We start from the raw sequence: 21,794 nt of genomic DNA, 5'->3' as shown, positions 1-21,794 counted from the left end.
TGAGGAGTTTATTTTCTACATTCTCGCTTCTAAACCCCTTTAGAAGCGACACACACACTTGCTTATGGTAGTCCATCATATCCAATGATGACTTCTACTTCTTCTGGTGAGTTTTGACGTGACTGTAATGTCCAATGCGAGAGCCACATGGTCTATTGCAGTGAGGGCATATGAAGTCAGTGTTTGTGGCCTTGGCTGCAGTGAACAACTTTCTCTTCTGGAAATGCACTGAAGTCCAGAATGGCACAGCTGCCTCCATAAAGGATGCTCTCTCTCACACACACACACACACACACACACACACACACACACACACACAGACACAGACACAGACACAGACACAGACACAGACAGAGAGAGAGAGCTTGGTATTACATCAACGTTTCAGAACGGCCATAAGCTGAAAATTGGTGATCTACAAGCTCACAGGCTTTAGAGCTAGGGATCGATTGTTCACTATACAGACGTAGAGTAATGTGATGTGGTGTGTTGGGCAGCTGAGGTTTGTAGATATGGGGGAAGAACACCATTAGCCTGGTTAATAAACCAGACTAATATCGCACGGACCGCGGGATATTAGTCTGGGGAGGCTCAGCTTGGATTTCATTTTCAGGGGGGCGGGTTGAAACATTTTCTCTTTGACGCAATTGGTCAGAGCTACTGTCAGTCAAAGGTCTCAAGCATTGAAAGTCACTGTACCAAAGCCCGCCCATATTGCATACCGTGTCCCGATTGGCCGCCCCATTTCTCTGGTGTAGGAAATGGGCGTACAATTGAGCCTCTCCAGACCGTAATCCGCCGGCAGGCAATTTTGTTTTTGCCAACGGCTGATTCGGTCTGGTTTATTAACCAGGCTAGAACACCATAACTTGTCTTCTCAGACATATCCCAACCCTTGTCACCACTGCAAATTATACTGGGCTCCGTTCATTATTTTTCATCAGCTGCTGCTGCTGATTACTATGACAGTAGAGAATGTTGGTTCTTCCTGGACCACTTTAGACTGTAGCTCATGTTTCCTATAGTTCCAGTCAGACTGGCCGCTCAAGCCAAGAGGAATGTCAGTCACCTTGTTAAGACTGTCAAATACCTTGTCAGACTGTACTTCCCTGGTAAGGGAAGAGAGGGGGTGTGGTCAAAAGTTTTTCTTTTAGTTAGTTTAGCTTTTGTTAGGTATTTCTTTAGTCCATAATGTATCCGTACAATTTTAGATATTTTAACTGTACACCACATGGCATTAAATAGTATAAGAAGGGAGACACTTCATGACAACATATATATTCTTTTATGAAGATTATATAATGGGAACATGTGATTAGTTTACCCACTGTGGGGGAAGTTTTGCCAAATGAAGTCAATGCAGTCAATGAATGCATTTTGTGTCATAACAATGACAAACTTTCTTAAAACGTTTTTCTGCCTATTTATTGATAGTATACAGCAGATAGACAGGAAATGGGAATAGCACACTTTTGCACATAGACTGCTGTTGTAATTGTACTAACTATGTTTTGAAAATAACAACACAAAGTGAAGATGGTAACAGCCATTCGACTACATACGTGTTGTTCCTCATCTAAGGGACGAACTTAGCCACACCTTAGCAAATTGAAACACTTTGTTCTACATGAAGAACCACATTTCCTTTCTAGGTGAAGAGTTATCATCATTATCTTTCGACCGCGGGCGAGATCATGGATTTCACAATGCCAATTGTAAAATCCATAATCTTTTCAAATAGCTGATAATGTGTGTGGGCGCCACTACTACACACATTGGAAAGATTTATACAACCAAGTATTAAAGAAGGTCTTTCCCCCTCCATGAGGTGGGTTATCCGGCGCCAGATACCATCCTGGAATTTATACCCTCGCCTTATTGTTCGTGTTGCAAGCACTAGAGTAGTTGCTTCCAGAGCTAACGAACCTTCTCTGTCCGACTGAAACAGGTGGTACTGGCTTACAGTTTACCAGTAGCAGGAGCAGGATCTGCCTGACCTGACCTGAAGAGTTGTGGTCATTGCTTTAACCCATTTTGGGCGGGAACCCCTTTTGGTGTTTTAAACATTATGTTATAATTTAGCTATTGAAAAATAGCAGATCTACAAGCTCATAGCGCGCTACCAAGTGGCGAGCTATGAACTTGAAGGTCTGCTATTTTTGAAAAATCGTTCAAATGTGCCTCAAATCTTTCCGAAAATTGTCGTAATTTAGAAAACTTTTTTTTCAGGCCTGAATGGGTTAAGCTACAATTAAAAAAAATTCTTCCAACAAAAAAATATTTTACATGTTAGAATGATCTCTTATTCTTCTGTTTCAGATGCCCCGTCTGCCCCGGCTCAAATGAAAGGAAAACATCTCTCCTTTGACCATTGTGGTGGAACCTTCAACACAATGCCTACTACAATTACCACCACCCCTACCCCTACCCCTACCAAAAAGCGCCAGAGAACCACAAAGGTTCATACTGGAGAGAAGCCTTACTGCTGTGATCAGTGTCTTAAAAGGTTCGCCAGAAGGACCGAGCTCAAAATACACCAGAGAGTCCACACTGGGGAGAGGCCTTACTGTTGCGGGGAGTGTGGGAAACGCTTCACCCAAATGTCCAGTCTGAAAACACACCAGATAACTCACACAGGAGAGAAACCTTTCTACTGTGATCTGTGTGGAAAGAGTTTTAGTCACTCGGGATCATTAAAAAACCATAAGCTCATGCATACTGGGGAAAAACCCTATAGCTGTGAACAATGTGGGAAGAGATTTACTCAGTATGGCCATTTAAGGTCTCATGAGCTCATGCATTCTGAAGTGAGGCCCTTCAACTGTGAGGACTGTGATAAGACATTCGCTACAGTGTCTCATCTCAAAAGACACCGGATAATTCACAATAGAGAGAAACCCTTCTACTGTGAACTATGTGGAAAGAGTTTCAATGACTCCACGAACTTCAAAAAGCATATACGCAGAATGCATACCGTGAAGCCTTACTGCTGTGAGCAGTGTGGGAAGAGATTTGCTGAGTTTGGAGATTTAAAGACTCATGAGTTCAACCACAGTGGAGTGAAGCCGTTTGGCTGTGACCAGTGTGACAAAAACTTCACCACAGTGTCTCATCTGAAGAGACACCAGAGAATTCATAATGGCGAGAAACCGTTCAAATGTGAACTGTGTGGAAAGAAATTTCACGACTCTTCAAACTTCTGCAAGCATAAGCGCATGCATACTGGAGTGAAGCCTTACACTTGTGACCAGTGTGGGACAAGTTTCACCACAAGGTTTATACTCAAATCACATCAGAGAACTCACACTGGAGAAAAGCCTTTCTGTTGTGACCAGTGTGGGAAATGCTTCCACCAAAAGAACAGTCTGAAATCCCATCAGAAAAGGAATCCTTTCTGCAGCGCCATTTCTATCAAACAGGAGGACCCTGAAGATGACATGGACCTCAGTAAGTTCCTCTTTGTTTTTTTTATCTTTCACTCGGGTCCAAGCTGCTAAAAGGTCTGCCATGGACTTTAGTAGCACCAGGGTTCAGTGACAACTTGTTTTGTTACCCAGCCACCTAAGTGGAATGCATGGTTTAATTTCCCATACTTTAATTTACCTTATTAATCTATTTTTATTGCTGTAATACTAACAATGTGAAATCCCTTAATGAATTTAAGCATGACCTTTTAAAAACAAATCACATCTTCGTACTAAGTTCTATGTTTTCACCAAAATAATGATTTTATGGATAGACGTTAGTAATAAGGAATTATAATTAAGTGAGAAGACGTTTACGTTGAAGATTGAAGTATTACGCTATCAAAAACGTAGCTGACCATTTGACAAGTGATTGGCCAAGTAACTCCACCGTCTTTATTGGTAAGTTAATAATCAAGGTTTTTACTTGATTTCAACCCCCCCCCCCCTCCCTCCCTCCCCAGACCAGTCTATCGAGTCAAGTCTGCAAGGGAATTCCTCAGACACAGCCAGGGATGATTCTGCTAAAGAAAAGGAACCTGAAGACCAACAGGACACCAGTAAGTGTCATTCTCTCTGTGCAAACTACTAGTAGTTCCAGTTTGGGATTTCTTGAATAACCAGTGTTAACCTTTTTCTTTTGTGCTTGAGTTCGTATAAGTGACGGGCTACTTGCCAACACAACTAACTTAAACTTAAACTCACAATAATGTGTAATATATACTATCAAAACTGAAGTTGGGACCCAAATCAGCTATTCCCTCTCCACAAGGTCAGCTTGTAGTGTTCTTAGAACCCGTGTAAGATGTCACCTGAGTAACTCATAACTCCTGAACTTAACATACTGCTGTTAGCAGTGGGCATGGTTTTCTGGTTCCACTGAAAAACCGGCCATTCATTTTTCCCATAGAGATTTACAAAAATATTGATATTGATTATTTTAAGCCTAGAATCAAGCCATTGAGGATCCTGGTGAGTCATGCCCATAAAACCTTTGTCCAAGCCGCTTTTTTTCACCTGACAGAACAGTTTCACCGGTTCCTTTCCCCTCAGGCGCCCCGACTGGTCAGGGGGAGGCAGTATAGACAGAGTATTTTATAATGGGCACAACTCACCAGCAGAGTGGCTCCAACCCTCTCAGCCATTATAAAATGGGGGTAAGCTTGGACCTCACATGGCTTATTGCTTTTCTAAAATGTTTACAAATATGTCAACACAAAATCAAAACCCGGCGAAACCGTAGGGTTAAATTATTACCCTCGCCTGCCAAACCCGGAATTCTCATTTTCCAGGGTTTATATTCTTTAATCCATGTTTTTATCCGATCAAATCGTTAGCTACCGTTCGTTAGCACAACAATCCTAGTGGGACAGTGGCCGCGGCCATTTTGAAGATGCGCGCGCGCGCGCACGCACGCGCATCCACTTGCATTGTATAGGCTGCATTCAAAGCCCTCTATCTCAGAAACGACATTGAGGGGCTGTTTCTGGGGAAGACAAGGTTTTTCAACGGCCTGTAGCAGGCGCTGTGATACCGTCAGGTTTTTCCACCACCGACCGAGAGAACAACAACCGGTCATGACACCACACACAGCATTTTGTCATTGTTACATGCGATTAAGGATAGTTACTTTAAAGTAAGTGTTACGTGCGATATAACCTTGACAATACGCTATCGAGGGATTAATTAATGCTGGCGGGAATTGGTGTTAATAATTCAGTACAAGAACAACTTTTCCGGCTACCAGCAAGAGCAACTTCCTTCATATTATCAGTCTTTTTTTGTTGTTGCTCTGCTATGAAGTGAGCATGTGCACGATAACAATCTATCTGCTGCAGATTTGCAAACAAGGGCAACTCTTCATTAATTGCGTGGGGCTATCCGATTCTATTAGGGAGTCAGTGTAACACATCAGTTTGATTCCCGGCTGACCTGGCCATTTGCTGCATGTCACTCCCCTTCACTCTCTTTCTCTCTCTCTGTTTCCTGTCTCTCTACACTGTACCTAATCCAATAAAGGCTCAGAAAAGCCAAAAACACTATTCGTGAAATGTGTTTATTGAGAACCATTTGACGCCATCTTCTCGTGGTTCTCCTTGTGGTTCGTGTTGCCCTGAGATTGGGAGGCACAGGTTCAGTCATAGCAAAGATTATAAAAAATAAATGGTACCCAATGCTTCCCTGCTTGGCACTCTGCGCCAAGGGTTGGATTGTGGGTAAGTTCCTGAGACATACTGTACCAGTGTCGTCCAGAGGGTGTACTTGTACATCTAGCTGCCTCACACTCTAGATACAGGAGATACCACATGGCTTATTTACTTACTACAATTTAACATTAAAATATAAGCTACACTGGCAGACTGCGGATGAACCCTGTATTTTGGTAAACTCATGTCCTTTATACACCCTAGTGAGAGCATGGGGCTCTAGCGATGGCAATGTCGGTCGATTCAAACCGCATTGGGTCCGGTTGTCAGTTAACTGTGCAACCCATGTCACATTAAATTCCTTTATTATTATATTAGTCCTCATTCAATTCCTTGATTCCAGACAAGTCTGTGAAATCCAGACTGCAGGTGAAGATGAAATTCCCAGCTAGGGCTGTTCCTAATGAACAGGAGGAACCTGAAGACAACCAGGACCTCAGTAAGTTCCCCTCTCTGTTTCCTTCTTTGACTCTGGTCCAAGACGCTAAAAGTTCCACCATTGTAGACTCTAGTCTAGTAGAACCAGGGCACACCGTCTCTCCTAAAACCAGGACTCAGTGTTTTGTTGCCAGGTCAGCGAAGTAGACTTGAATTCTACTTGCCAAAACTCAACATTCAGGACATTCTTGGTCCAAAACATTGCTTTCCCAATTGACAAGTTATTGGCCAAATTACTTAACCCATTCTGACCTGAGATCAGATTCTAAAAATGTCTTCTACATTCTACATCGATTTTTCAAAAATAGCAGACCTACAAGCTCTGAGCTTGTAGATCTGCTATTCAAACAGGTTGCTAACACCAAAAGGGGTTCCTACCCAAAATGGGATAAAGGGGACATTAATCTTAGACGAGCAGTAAAGCTGCGGTAAATCTTCTTTCTTTTTCCTTTCTTTACTTTCTTTACTACTCATTCTGCCCTGAACGTGTCTGAGGCTGAGCTAGTTCCTGAATTTGGCATATCTCACCTAATGAGTGTTTCTTCATGTCTTCATATCTCACCTAATGAGTGTTTCTTCATGTCTTCATATCTCACCTAATGAGTGTTTCTTCATGCGAGCGTCTGCCACTTTCTGTGTCAGCCCAGTAACCACTTGAGCCTCTAGTGTTTATATTCCTGGGCAAACATCTGTTTTATTTTTATTTTTATGTGTGTGCTTGTAGATCAGCTATTTTTGGTTTAGACTAGAGATTTGATAATGAGGGGAAAAGTCAATACAGTACTGTTTCCGTTGTGTCAGGTGTCTAGTCTTATGTCTAGTGCTTAGTCTATGCATACTTCACAACACGGCACACTTCTGGTTGGCTGCTACTGTCTAAATGTTCCCAATTTCTTTGAAATATTCTGAAGATCATTTCATAACTGAACTCACATTACCTTCATAGAATACCATTGTGTTTAAACCAGTAGATAAGGATTCAATTAAGTGTCTTATCATTATGATACTGATCACCAAATGCTGCTGATGAGAAGGCTTGTGCCATGTCTTCACACTTTGCACTCCAACCAATGGAGTCCTCTTGCAGATTATGACATATTTTGTATTGAAGCCCTTGAAAGCATGAAAGATTCAGTTGATCAATGCCAATATGTTCTTTCAAGGTTTCTGTTGATTATCATTTATGGGCAAAATATATTCTTGCACATTAAGACCAGAAACAATCTCTAAAATCACCCAGATTTCCAAACCATTTTGTGAAAAGCACGAAAACACTGCGCATAGTGTTTTTGTTGTTCTCTGTTAATCATCTTCATCTGGGCGCGGTAGAGCTTTATGTAGCAGGTGCTAGCCGACTCTACAACATGAGCGAAGAAGGGGCGGTCTTTGTTGTTTTGGTGGAATTGAAACTAATCGAGCCCCAGGCCCAACTAAGGCCTACTAGCGATGCGATCAGTGTTTTCATTAGCGGGAGGTTGGATCAATCTATTATTAGGTGCCGATCATGCCTATTTCATCTCATTTTGAGCCATAATGTCCATAAAGGCGTGCACAGAGGGAGTTTGGCTGTTTTTACGTGGTAGCAACGAAGCTAAAAAATGTGAATACTTTTTTTTCTTTTTTAATGCTGGACTAACGGCAATTAATAAAATATCGTTCACTCGGGTGTGACGTCCTGGACAAAGGTAGATTAATCTCGTGTTCTAGGGCATGACGTTGAAACAGTTAATTGCGGCTCACCGCTATATTTAATTGATTAATTCATTTAAATTCCTTCTTCCCAGACGAGTCTATGGAGTCCAGACTGCAGGAGAACTCGCCAGACGAATCCACAGACGAGTCTGCTAAACAAAAAGAACCTGAGGACAGCCTGGACATCAGTAAGTGCCATTCTGTCCTCATCCCCACCACTCCTGGACAGATAGTTGAGAAACTTTGAATGGCTGAATTCCGGCGTGATGTTTGTGGCAATCAGCACTGTGTTTGGCTGAATTCCGGGCCTGTGGATATCAGTGCTGTGACTGGCTGAATTCTGGGCTCGTGGATATCGGCCCTGTGATTGGCTACTCGATGTGCTGGCGAATCTCTAGTTGGCTACACTTGGCTTCCAAAGTTTGCACAGGTGGCCTCTTTGGCACAAAATGCCCCAAATCATAAATGCAGTGTCCTGTTGCCGTGAAACCACACACACACGCATGCTTTCTGTGGACAAGGTCCCTTATTTCGTTCGACAACGAATCAGATGCTGATGGAGTAGAGTAGCTCGTCTTAACATTACTACAACCAGTAAGGTGACCGAAGGGCTGACACACTCTATAATGTCACTTCATTATGTCATTAAGTTGCATTTCAAATTGTCTCATATAAGCATTGTGGTCCAAAAATAAATAAACTGTCTCAGCGATTATTGTCAGGGTGTTGTCACAACTAAATAAACTGTCTCAGAAATGTGTAATAATTCGACGGCAGTAACGTTAGCGTTTTCTCTCAGTCAGTTGATTCTTTATATCCATATGAGTCAAACCACCACGATCATGGGAAATGGATGGGAAGTCCCTGGCAGTCAAATGACCAAAGCGATCTTTATAATATTAATACTTTGGCACAAACCAAGTATTTTATGAGGACAATATTGATGTAGCTGAGATTTGACGAGTTAGCTCGTAGAGATTTAGAAGGAATAAGCAAAAAAGTGATGCGACATTTCCTGGTGTAATGCAGTCAGTCCGCTGTTTCTCCGGAGAGAGTAGCTCACACAGTCATCATTAGATTGTACGGGTTTCGGGGCGGTGTTAACTTGCGGTACTTTGGGATGCCGAGGTACACGTGAAAATCATGGCTCCTTACCTTATGCATCTACACTTTTCCAGTATAACACCACCTACCCTCACCACAATGGTTTCTGTCAGTGTCACTTATTTATTTAGCTCTTCGTCATGTGCTCTCACAGTGGCCTAGCTATCTAATATCTAGCCTTCCTTCCTTCGACATGTGCAGTCACTGCAGTGTTGGGTTAGTCTCACGACAGCATGCTCTCAATGAGGAAAAGACATGATCAAGAAAATCCAAATAAAGTTGTATATGACGTGAATGTTGAATTAAGTAACACGTTTTGATTTACATTGTGTACAGTAAGTGTGATTGACGTTGCAGCTTGGATTATTCACATATAAATAAGTCAACATGTGAATGCACCGTGACTAGAGCTCTTTCTCAGGTCCAAAATGACTAGAACCGTAATGGAACTCTGAGATTTGTTCAGAGATCCAACATTTTAAATGGAATGACGTATCCAAATCCTGATGGACCTATTCCTTCATTCCAGACCAGTATGTGAAGTCCAGATTGCGGGTGAAGTTGAAATTACAGGCCAGGGCCATTGCCAATGTACAGGAGGAACCTGACGATATCCAGGACTTCGGTAAGTTCCTCTCTCGTTTCTTTCTTTCACCTGCCCACGACCTGCCCACATATTTTGAAATGCAACGGCAATGTCTGGTACATTTCCAATGCCTACATCATCAGTACCAGACACTCACCAATATTGATTGTGTTTAGAGGACAAAAATGTTGAATGGTAAATTGTGAAATGTACTGTAACCTAAGAAATAACTGAAAAGGTCACAGTATGACCCTAATTCCAATCATAAAAGTAATCCTTACAGGGTAATCTCTATAAGAAAATACTTTTTCTAACCCATTCTGGGCGGGGACCCTTTTGGGTGTTTTAAGCATTATATTATGCTTTAGATCAGGGGTCCTCAACTAGAAATGATGAAGGTCCACAATTTTCTTTTTAATAAGACCGAGGTCCGGTCCCATGCGCGTCCTTCGGAGAGCGGGGCTCTATGCCCGTTTAGTATGGTCAAGCCAAGCTTATACAAATCAGATCCCCTTCCACCCAACCAATAATGGGGTGCAGAGTGCAGGCCCGGAGTGGAACTCCAAATCAGGCCGGGAGTTATACGCCCTGGCAGGCCACACTGCGCGCGCGCATAGCGCGCGCCAGAATTTTGGAGGCCCTTGGGGGACATTTTGGGGGCCTTTGCAGCAATTTCACATGAGAAATGTACCATCTGATGTTATTTATATTATTAACTTTAAAAAAAAAAGATTTTTTTTTTTTTTTTTTTTTTTTTGGTGGTCTGCAAAGAGGTGGTCCGCGGTCCGGTCGCGGACCGCGGTCCGCCAGTTGAGTACCCCTGCTTTAGATGTTGAAAAATAGCAGATCTACAAGCTCATAGCGCGACACTGAGTGCAGCGCTATGAACTTGTAGGTCTGCTATTTTAGAAGAATTGTGAACATGTGGCACGAATCTTAATATATTCTTTCAGAGAGAACGTTTTAACTCAAATCTTTGCTTCTGGGGGGGTCCCTGGAACTACATATTTTGAGATGGGGTCGGCGGCCAATTACATATAATTCTAGGGGTCCTTGACATGAAATAGTTTGAGAACCACTGACATAGAAACATACGTTTTTCAGAAAACTGTCATGATTTAGAAGACATTGTAGAATCGTCCTCTGATCCAAACCATCATCCATGGTTTGGACGGTGTACTCATGGGGGGGTGTAATGTACCGTAATCATGGAGTTGTATTGCATTACTTAATGGTGAATGAAGAATCCCAAAACAAAGAATGCAGTTGAAAAGTGTGAAATGGCCAGGGGCGTATATGGGCCGGGGGCTTATATGGGCCGGGGGCGTATATGGGCCATGAGCCAAACGGTTATAGGCCAAAACGTGAAGCAGCCTGTTGTAGCTCCACCATGGGGCCAATTTAAGTCAAATAATTAAAATTATTTATTTTCCCCCAGACCAGTCTGACTCTGTGGCGTCCAATTTGGAGGTGAGCTCTTCAGACCCTGCCGTTTCTACTGACCAAAAGGATGCTGAAGACGAACCAGAAGACCATGAGGACATTGGTAAGTGTCATTCTCTCTTTGTTTCTCTCATGTATAGTTTGTGGCTCTGTAGAATAACCGGTGTTAACTTATTTTATTTCTTGCTTGATTTTCTTGCTTGATCCTGAAGATGAACCTGAATACCACGAGGACATTGGTAAGTGTCATTCTTTCTCTCACGCACTGTACTCGTACAATTACCAGGGCCGAGTGTTAACCCATTCTGATTCATACGAGGTTTCCACATGGACACACACTGGTCTGATTAACTCCATTCTGACCTGAGATCAGATTCATACGAGGTTTCCACATGGACACACACTGGTCTGATTAACTCCATTCTGACCTGAGATCAGATTCTAGAAATCGCGCCACTCGGTGGCGCGATATGAGCTTGTAGATCTGCTATTTTTAAATATCTAAAGCACGACATGATGCTAACACCAAAATGGGTTCCCGTTCAGAATGGGTTAACTTATTTTCTTTCTTTCTTGGGTAAGTGAAGTGGCAACCGAATGACTTGCTCAAATGCAATTCTAACTGTCCCAAAGGAATTAATTTTGAAATATCCGTTTGAAATATTTGTTAGATTGTACCACAATGATCATATCATCATACTATAATTCACCGAATGTCTGTCTGTGTGTGTGTGTGTGTGTGTGTGTGTGTGTGTGTGTGTGTGTGTGTGTGTGTGTGTGTCTGTGTGTGTGTCTGTGTGTCAGAAACAAACACTTATCTCCTCATTGCCTGCACCAATCTTTAATTCACTAATTTATTAGTGAATTAAAAATGCACTGGGCGCAGTACCCCCCTGGGGGGCAAATATCTCACAACGGGTAAGGGCTAGTTATTACAATGGTGTGTAAAACTTTGCAGACAAGCAGCTTATTAGCTGCTGCTGGTCTGCAAATATTTCACATATATTTTTCTCACCATTGTAAGAACTAGCCCTTACCCATTGTGAGAATTTGTTGAATTGGAAAAAGGGCTTCGTTAAGACCTCCATATTCATATGGTCAATGCCCTGTGTGAAAAGTGGGAGCGATTGGTGCAGGCGGTGAGGAGATACGGCGGCGTTTCTGACACACATTCAGACAGACATTGACAGAATGATAGTATGATATGATGATGATATGATGATGATGATATGATATGATGATAAGGGAATCTACTTAGGCAGTGTAACCTTACAGATCTTTGGTGGCTCCATGTCCTCCTTGCCTTGACCATTATATTCAGTCAAATTTCACAGATCCATTTCAGGTTGGGAGATTTTTATGTTCATGCACGCATGATCATGTACACACACATAGGACCTTTCATGACAGTTATTTCACCTTTCAACGAATAGAACATGATATGTCTATATTTAGTATTTAAGTGCCGAACTTATTTTTATTTTCAATGTTATTTGAAAACCTGGACCATTTGGTAATGGATATTGAAAACCTGGTCTACCGTACTCTACTCTAGCACTGCCTTCAGACAATTTAGGCATAGTGAGAGCATGAGCCTCTAAGGATGACATTGTTGGTCCTGTTGTGTGTTATCTGTGTAACCTATGTCATGTATTTGAGTCCATATTGAATTCCTTGATTCCAGACCAGGCTGTGGAGTCCACACTGCATGGGAAGATGAATTCTCCAGACACTAGTGAGCTGGAGGAACCAGAAGACCACCAGAACCTCAGTAAGTTTCATGTCTGTCTTTTGTTTTGTTTAGTTTTCCTGTTCTGTTGCTCATCATTGCACTCTTTTCTCTTTTCGTTTCCTCTTTTCACAGTCTTTCACAACTGTTTCGTTGTTATTGGAAATTTCTTTGCGCTTGTATTTTGTGATTAAAAAAAAAAAAAAAAAGATTCTTGCCCTAAATTAGTTGGCTTCTGTTGTGTCTGACATCAGTGTATGTTGTCCACAGGGGCCCATATATGAAGTACTCTGATCATGTCATCAATATGACATCATTGTACTGAGGTCATAGTCCATCATGGACTCCTTATTTGGACATTGCCAACACGCAACCACGGCCTGCGTTGTTAGGCAACGGTTTTTGTTTGCATCTGACATCGTTGCATGTTGTCCACCGAACGACTGTGACAGCAGCGCATGTTATATTTGTGACGTGTGTGATCCACCAAACGATCAAGGCATCTAGGCATGTTATGGGCTCCGCAGCACATGCATCTAGGCATGTGACGGGGCCCGCAGCACATGCATCTAGGCATGTGACGGGGCCCGCAGCACATGCATCTAGGCATGTGACAGGGCCCGCAGCACATGCATCTAGGCATGTTATGGGCCCGCAGCACATGCATCTAGGCATGTTATGGGGCCCGTAGCACATGCATCTAGGCATGTGACGGGGCCCGCAGCACATGCATCTAGGCATGTTATGGGCCCCACAGCACATGCATCTAGGCATGTTATGGGGCCCGCAGCACATGCATCTAGGCATGTGACGGGGCCCGCAGCACATGCATCTAGGCATGTTATGGGGCCCGTAGCACATGCATCTAGGCATATGACGGGGCCCGCAGCACATGCATCTAGGCATGTTATGGGCCCCACAGCACATGCATCTAGGCATGTTATGGGGCCCGCAGCACATGCATCTAGGCATGTGACGGGGCCCACAGCACATGCATCTAGGCATGTTATGGGGCCCGCAGCACATGCATCTAGGCATGTTATGGGGCCCGCAGCACATGCATCTAGGCATGTTATGGGCCCACAGCACATGCATCTAGGCATGTTATGGGGCCCACAGCACATGCATCTAGGCATGTTATGGGCCCACAGCACATGCATCTAGGCATGTTATGGGCCCGCAGCACATGCATCTAGGCATGTTATGGGCCCGCAGCACATGCATCTAGGCATGTTATGGGCCCGCAGCACATGCATCTAGGCATGTTATGGGCCCGCAGCACATGCATCTAGGCATGTTATGGGCCCGCAGCACATGCATCTAGGCATGTGACGGGGCCCGCAGCACATGCATCTAGGCATGTGACGGGGCCCGTAGCACATGCATCTAGGCATGTGACGGGGCCCGCAGCACATGCATCTAGGCATGTGACGGGGCCCGCAGCACATGCATCTAGGCATGTTATGGGCCCGTAGCACATGCATCTAGGCATGTGACGGGGCCCGCAGCACATGCATCTAGGCATGTTATGGGCCCGTAGCACATGCATCTAGGCATGTGACGGGGCCCGCAGCACATGCATCTAGGCATGTGACGGGGCCCGCAGCACATGCATCTAGGCATGTGACGGGGCCCGCAGCACATGCATCTAGGCATGTTATGGGCCCCGCAGCACATGCATCTAGGCATGTTATGGGGCCCGCAGCACATGCATCTAGGCATGTTATGGGGCCCACAGCACATGCATCTAGGCATGTTATGGGGCCCACAGCACATGCATCTAGGCATGTTATGGGCCCGTAGCACATGCATCTAGGCATGTGACGGGGCCCGCAGCACATGCATCTAGGCATGTGACGGGGCCCGCAGCACATGCGCAAATCTGCATTGTTGAGCAACAGATTCTGTCTGTGTTTGACATCGGTGCATGTTGTCCGTCCACCCACCACCCACCCACCCATTAGGCAGTTTTAATATAGGATAGATTTTCTTTAAATATAATCGATTAAATTGACTAGTTCAGTGAACTGTTGCACCCCTAGTTAATATTGAACATTTTTCTCTCCATCCTAAATCAATAAAATAAAAAACAGTTGTAAAAGTGGAGGTGCAGGATCCTGAACAATGTGAAGGAGAGGCATTGGACTACGACCAGTGATATCCTTCACCTCCTGGTGAGTACGGATCACCATGGCAATCGCTTTTAGGTCTGCCTACAGTAGTTTGTGCGTGCGTGCTATAGGTTATAGGCCAAAAGGTGATGCAGCTTGTTATAGCGCCACCATGAGGCTGACTTGGGGGGGGGGGACAATTGGGGTGGATGTTCCTCCATGTCCTACTCACTGCGAGTGTGTGTGCAAAGTTTCACGCTGATCAGTCCAGTCCAAGATTCGCTGCACACAGTCAGACCGTCACATGGACGGACGGGGCAAAAACATAGTCCCTGCCTCTGGCCTGACGGAGAGATGAGCCAATCACAGACCCTATAGTCCCTTTCCGACGGACTATAGTGTCCACAAGGAAGAGGCCTCACTAAAATGACCTGTTCTCATGACCTGTACCACAGACCAATCAGGTGCAAGCTATCTGTCTGGGCTATGGGATGTAGCTCCTTCAGCTGAAAACATCCTAGACCTAGTCCCACCCACAATTAACATTGTGAGTTTGTGACTCTTAATAATACTGCAGCATTGGTGTTTTGTTTTATTTTTGAGGGGCACTGGCACCTCCTATGCCCAGCTTTCCAGGTTTGTGAACACAACCATTGGCTTGTGGTTGGCTGATCCATAGACATAAAAAGGTAGATGCCTCCTTGGGCTCGGGGGCGTTTGTCTGTGGAGGGGAGGCAACATGGAGATTCTGTTTGTCTGTGGAGGGGAGGCAACATGGAGATTCTGTTTGTCTGTGGAGGGGAGGCAACATGGAGATTCTGTTTGTCTGTGGAGGGGAGGCAACATGGAGATTCTGTTTGTCTTTGGAGGGGAGGCAACATGGAGATTCTGTTTGTCTGTCGTGAAGCAAAGTGGAAGCTTGCCAAGCTTCCGGGTACATAACGGAAAGGGCCGTTCGGTAGGCCAATCACAGCCACGACTCCCTCTTTCCCAGCGGCACTTGCATTGGCAATGTAAACCTTTGTCAAAAGAGAAAATAGCAATATTCCAAATCGTCTGAAGTGTCAACCATTTATATACAGGTTTAATGTTTGTTAAACCTGTATTGTCAACACCATTGAAGGGGAAATTTACGTCATCTAACACAAACATTAAATGAGTATAACGTAAGTTTAATGGAGAAGAAAATGCTCAATGTTAAATTGCTTTCTTAGAGGGGGGAAGTGCAGACCCACAGAAGCAGACCAGCAGCAGCACACATAGAAACTGAAGTGGTGGATGTGACTGTGACTGTCACATGACATCACTGCTTAACCCATTTTGACCTGAGAACGATTGTACAACTGTCTTCTAAATCCTAGTTTTCTGAAAAAGCCTATGTTTCTATGTCAGTCATTTCATGTCAAGGACTCCCAAGATTATATGTAATTGGCTGCCGACCCCCATCTGAAAATATGTTGTTCCAGTGACCCCCCAGAAGCAAAGATTTGGGAATATATATTCAAAGATTTGCGCTACATTTTCACGATTATTCAAAAATAGCAGACCTACAAGCTTGTAGCGTGGCACTCTGTCCCGCGCTACGAGCTTGTAGATCTGCTTATTTTTCAATGGCTACAGTCTAACAATCCTTAAAACACTCCTGACCAAAATGGGTTAAAGCAAACAAAAGAAGACCATAGACTTGGTTGCCACATGATGAGTGGGTCCTGTTTTTGAGGGATTTACATCATATCGCAGCCAAGTCTATGGACTTTTTAAATGTTTGTTTAGAGTACTTTTAACAAAAAATAGTTTTTGAGGGATTTACATCATATCGCAGCCAAGTCTGGACTTTTAATGTTTGTTTACAGCAGTAAACGTCATGTGATGTCATGTGGTACAATATAAATATCAAAGGAGTGAGCCGCCCCTCACTTACACTTACGTGTGATTTATTTTTCTTCTGAAAGCCGAACATTGGAGGGCCCATTGCCCCATCCAAAAAGTTAAACAAAGCTTTTGTGAAACTGATTTCTTTACGCTGTTTAAGCTAGTGGTGCATTCAATTCATCGATATGGCAATATATCGATCGAACATCCGGACGATAGGTCAATCGATCGAGAGGCTGCTGTATCGATACGGCAATAAACGGCTGGGTGACGCAGTGTTGACAAATGTACCTCTGTTTAACGTTATCAAAGCCCCCCTTGCAAGTTGCAATGCACTCCTTTTCCCAGACCTCTTGTTAGGATGTTTAGACATTTTAATTTAAAGATCTCCGTGGGCCTGAAAGTGTTTTATTGAATTTGTGCAACATGGTCATTATTTTGAATACGATATATATATATATATATATATATATATATATATATCGATTATACGTTTATATAATCGATATATTGTATCATATCGTGGCCTCTGTATCGTATACGTATCTATCGGGAGATTGCAAGCAATATCCACCACTAGTTTAAGCACATATGCACATTTTGTGGTCTCAACATAGTAAATCATGGATTCAAATTCCTCAATACACCGTACTTTTTGGGTGAAACTGTACTTCGAAGGCTCTGTAAGTTTTGGACTGCAATATGGAAAACTGAGTGTGTCACTGAGCAAAACTAACCATGTTCAGGGTTTTACCTGGCTTCCATTAGGTTCATTCATGAAAGGAATCGATATAAATAACCAGGCACGGAGGCACAGTCGGTAGCGTTGTTGCCTCACAGCTAACTAGGTTCGATTCCCGCTGGGGGCGTGTTCTCTCCTCCGCATCATTAGTGCCCATAACCTAGATGGGGTTGGCAAAAGGGCCTTTCTGTGTGGAGTTTGCATGTTCACCCAGTGTCCCCTAGGGTAGTAGGTACCCACACACAAAACATGCAGTAATCCTGGCCTCTATAGTGCCTCCCCCTGCCCAGCCAGGGCACCTGATGGAGGGGAACGGAACTGGTTGGAACAACGTGTCCCCCCTCCCCAGTGGAGGTGGCTGCTGCAGATATAGATTAAACTAAACTACTAAAGTCTTCTCCACAGGTACAGTGGAGGTGGCTGCTGCAGAAATAGATTAAACTAAACTTCTAAAGTCTTCTCCACAGGTACAGTGGAGGTGGCTGCTGCAGAAATAGCGGCGCTGGAGCACCAAGAGATGAGTGACAGTTGCCTATGAAGACTGAGCTGACGAACCACTTCTGGTACATGAAGAATTCTGCGTGTTCTCGTGGTGCCCTTCCTATGAAGTCTTCATTTATCTGTGATACTAACCATGTAATATCCGTCTCCCTCTATACATTTTTGCATAAATATGTACTGTATCAACCCCCCCCCCACACACACACACACACACACACACACACACACACACACACACACACAATGGCCAGGATCATTTTGCATTGCTCATTCTTTTTGGGACTTCGGCAACAGTTCAATTTTGTACATTCAAAATCAACTGACTTTGAACAAAAAGCTGACAACCATGAACTCAAATGCTCATTTAGTTTCTGCCTTGTTCCTACTAGTTCAAACGTTTTTCCTTCTACAACCCTTCTCTGTATATTAGTGCAGTGTATGTAACGTGTGCACTGTGCATATAAAAGTGTTTTTTTTTTGTTTGTTTTCTTTTAGGTTTTTTTTTGCTATTGTATTTTGATTATTGGCATTGTATTGTATTTGTGTGCAATGTGGTGTCACACTTAAGTGAATTATAGTGTCATAAAAGCCCTTTAGGGCTAGGCATCGTATGATGCACTGTAAGGCACAAATGAAATCAATTTTAATTAAGCATGTTTAAAAGAGACAGAAGAAACTGTAGTGTTTGTGGAAACAAACAAAAGTTACAACATACTTCACCAAAAGGAAAGCCATAGTCACTTTAAAGTTGAGCTGAAATGAGAAAAGTGTTTTGGGCATGGGTCACAGCGGGGGCCTACTTTACAGTAACAATACGTGCCAAAATACTTATGAAGAAATATACATTTCTTTGTTTTTGTATCAAAAATCCAATCTTGAGTACTTTCTGTAAAACGTACGTTGATGCACTACGTTAGCACACCATGTACTAACGCATTTTAACCAATAATTCACAACAAACCCCCTCAATCATTGTTCCACATGCATTGTCCTACAGACACTAGAAGGCTGTGCAGTATGCAATTAACGCGATAGCCATGTTGGCTAAATGGTACACAAAAATGTTTCTGAAAACATTTGGGTCTATAAGTAGGATATTATTTACTTTGCATTTTGAGGATACCTCCATGCGCGTTAGAGTAGCTTCCATGCACATGTTGTATAGCTCTGGCATTTCGAAAGTTATATTATAAATAATTCAACCCCGCTCGCATGGCTGTGATTGGCCCAGCTCTCTGCTCAGCTCAATGCTAAGTCCTGCCTCCATCTCCTGTTTAATTATTAGATGTCCCAATATGGGAATTAAATACTCTCAAAATACCATTTCAGCTCACCTTTAATGTGCAAGTAGCCTGAGCTAACGTGTTAGGTTTCTGGTCTAAAGGGGCAGGTCGCGCATGACATTTGCACACGCCCTGATTGGCTCACCGATCTGTCCGTCAGCCCTCGTCCCTCCTCTCCCCCCCCTAGTGCAGCACTACGTCACATTTAGAGCGACGCCCACCCGGAAGAGTTGACTCCCGCTTCTAGACCAGAGCGGCCAATGCGTTTCCCAGGCTTTCATTTTTTGCGCCGACGAAAATGAAAGCCTGGGTACCAACCAAGGCTAATGTGCAAGTTGCACTGCTTTCACCTAGACGTGGAATAATGATGTAGTGAGTGACGTGACATGACATACCTCTTATAGGAGAATATGTGTTAACATTGACATGTTGTGGATTATTACAGTAGGCCTATGTCTGTCTACCCACTACACTACACGCATCACCCGAGAATTCCCAAAAGCCGGCGTTGAGAGGTTAACAGGCCTGGGACACTCGTTCTAATCAACTGTAGTTTACTGCAAAGCCAAATGGGTGGACCTAGTTGACCTAGTGCAGCTCCACCCCTCTGGACCTTCTTGAGCACTGCCCCTCTTCAGTGGCATAACGACATGACAGTAGACTCTAGACACCCCCCCAAATTGTGGGATCAAATTTGTAATAAAAAAAAAAAAACTCAACTGTTTGCATTTCTGTATGTGTTTATAATTTTATTTCACCGACGGCACGGACGGGCGGCCGTGGGCCCCAAATGCCTCTGGGCACAGTAGTGATGCCCCTGTCCCTCTTGTTAACGCAAGGCTCTGGGAAGTCGTCTGCTCCTAGTCAAGCAACACTCACTGGCTGTTAATCTTAATTAAAGCCATTTGTCAGATACTGTCAAATACTGGGGGGGAGATGATGTGCAAATGTTATGTCAAAGTAACCTTGCATGGAACTTTAGATGCTGGCATAGCTAATATTACCTAATTCTTCACTTTATATTTTCCATGATACCACCAGCATGTTCAGCATTGTTTCTGTGACAAACGGCATGACTAGATTTACTGAATTACACGTACAACATTTGAGAGATGATTATGTGTGCGCCCCTGCCTTTATTCCACCGCATTAAGATGTTGGCTATTTGTGAATTAATCTCAATCATATTATCTGGTTATGTAATGTAATAAAGCTTGACCTATGTTAACTAAGGTTCCCTAATCTTCCCTTTACTTCTGCAGGTAAATGTGGGTACTGGGTTGCCCTGGCAGGTCAAGAAAAAAAAGTATCACATTTTAGTGTGTGTGTGTGTGTGTGTGTGTGTGTGTGTGTGTGTGTGTGTGTGTGTGTGTGTGTGTCCGACACATTGAAACAACCTGGATGTCTCTGATTTAAGATTCTCTGTAATCAAACTATGCGAAGACTCAAAGCTTTTATTAAAGGGTATTATACCCTATGTGAGTTTGAAAAAGAGGCCATTTTGCAATTGTTTCATGGGGACGTGAATGCCTTGACTTGGCACGTGAGCAGTGACAGCACTGCGGTATGATATACCTTTGACTCATATTGAAAAGGATTATACGTGGAACTTAAGAAGGCCCTCCAACAGTCACCTCAACAGAAAGCAGGACACATGCATCACCAGCTGCTTTTCTGTAGTTTAAACCAGTGGTTCTCGATGACATGGGACCCCCAGGTGTCCTTGAAGAGGAGCCAGGGGGTCTGCACACTACTGTGTTGAGTCTGAAGTCGTTTGAATGAGCCAAACTGGCTCATTCTGTTTGTCCAGAACTGGCTTCATGTGCATATGGTCACTAGGCTTATGTAGAATCTCACTAATATCACAATTCTGTAATATTTGAAACGTAAGCATTAATGCTAACTTCTATTGCTGTAGTGTATATTTTTTAAATGTCTGAATACATTCTCATTATCAGGAATCACACTTGTCAGTATATTTAGTTTGCATACTGTATTAAAAATACAACCTAACAGGTTGTTAGGTGCTACAATGCGTATGTCCCTTAGCAGCATATGATCTGATCTCTGCTTGCGCACAAGCAAGTAGGCACTCTACAGAGTTTCATTCATATTTCTAGTTACTTTGCTGACTGTACTATATTCATAATTATACAGTAGGAATAACCTGGGCTGGGAGTCCATGAGGCATGGTCCATGTCTGTACTGAGGGAGAGGGGAAGGGCATTCAGTAGTTTAGAAACACGTTGTGATAACACTGGAACAGCTTGGCCTGATGTTGTTCAATGCGGCCACTAGATGGCCACATGCTCCTAGTCCTAGTACATTGGCAGCCCCCATTCTGACCTGAGATCAGATTCATATGAGGTTTCCACTGGACAACACACTGGTCTGATTAACCCAGTCTGACCTGAGATCAGATTCTAAAAAATGTCAGTCGTTCTTCGATTTTTCAAAAAAATAGCTACCATCAAATTATGCCAAACTACAATCAACTATGGCTTGCTAAAAGTGAACATTATATTAAATAATATGAAGAACTAAACAGAAATGGACTCACCTTTCAAACCTGTTGGCTCGTTGCTTATGAGATCAATCTATCAGAACCTGTAAAGTGTCAAT

The 21,794-nt window shown here is 43.4% G+C and overlaps 1 protein-coding gene across 1 annotated transcript; it reads left to right on the top strand.

The window, feature by feature from the left end:
* Window positions 1-2,966: 2,966 nt before the first annotated feature.
* Window positions 2,967-20,400, top strand: LOC310856002 (uncharacterized protein; the record flags this gene model as incomplete). The annotated part of the gene is made up of 9 exons (XM_083761217.1): window positions 2,967-3,447; window positions 3,929-4,024; window positions 6,015-6,110; window positions 7,894-7,989; window positions 9,435-9,530; window positions 10,930-11,037; window positions 11,147-11,173; window positions 12,619-12,705; window positions 17,856-20,400. The coding sequence occupies 9 exons, from the start codon at window positions 2,967-2,969 to the stop codon at window positions 17,924-17,926; spliced, it is 1,158 nt and encodes a 385-aa protein (XP_083617343.1). The 3' UTR covers window positions 17,927-20,400.
* Between the last annotated feature and the right edge of the window lie 1,394 nt (window positions 20,401-21,794).

Source organism: Protomyctophum parallelum (assembly GCF_964188405.1).
Source record: "Protomyctophum parallelum genome assembly, chromosome: 3".
Lineage (NCBI taxonomy): Eukaryota > Metazoa > Chordata > Actinopteri > Myctophiformes > Myctophidae > Protomyctophum > Protomyctophum parallelum.
This window is presented reverse-complemented; position numbering and strand designations above follow the sequence as displayed.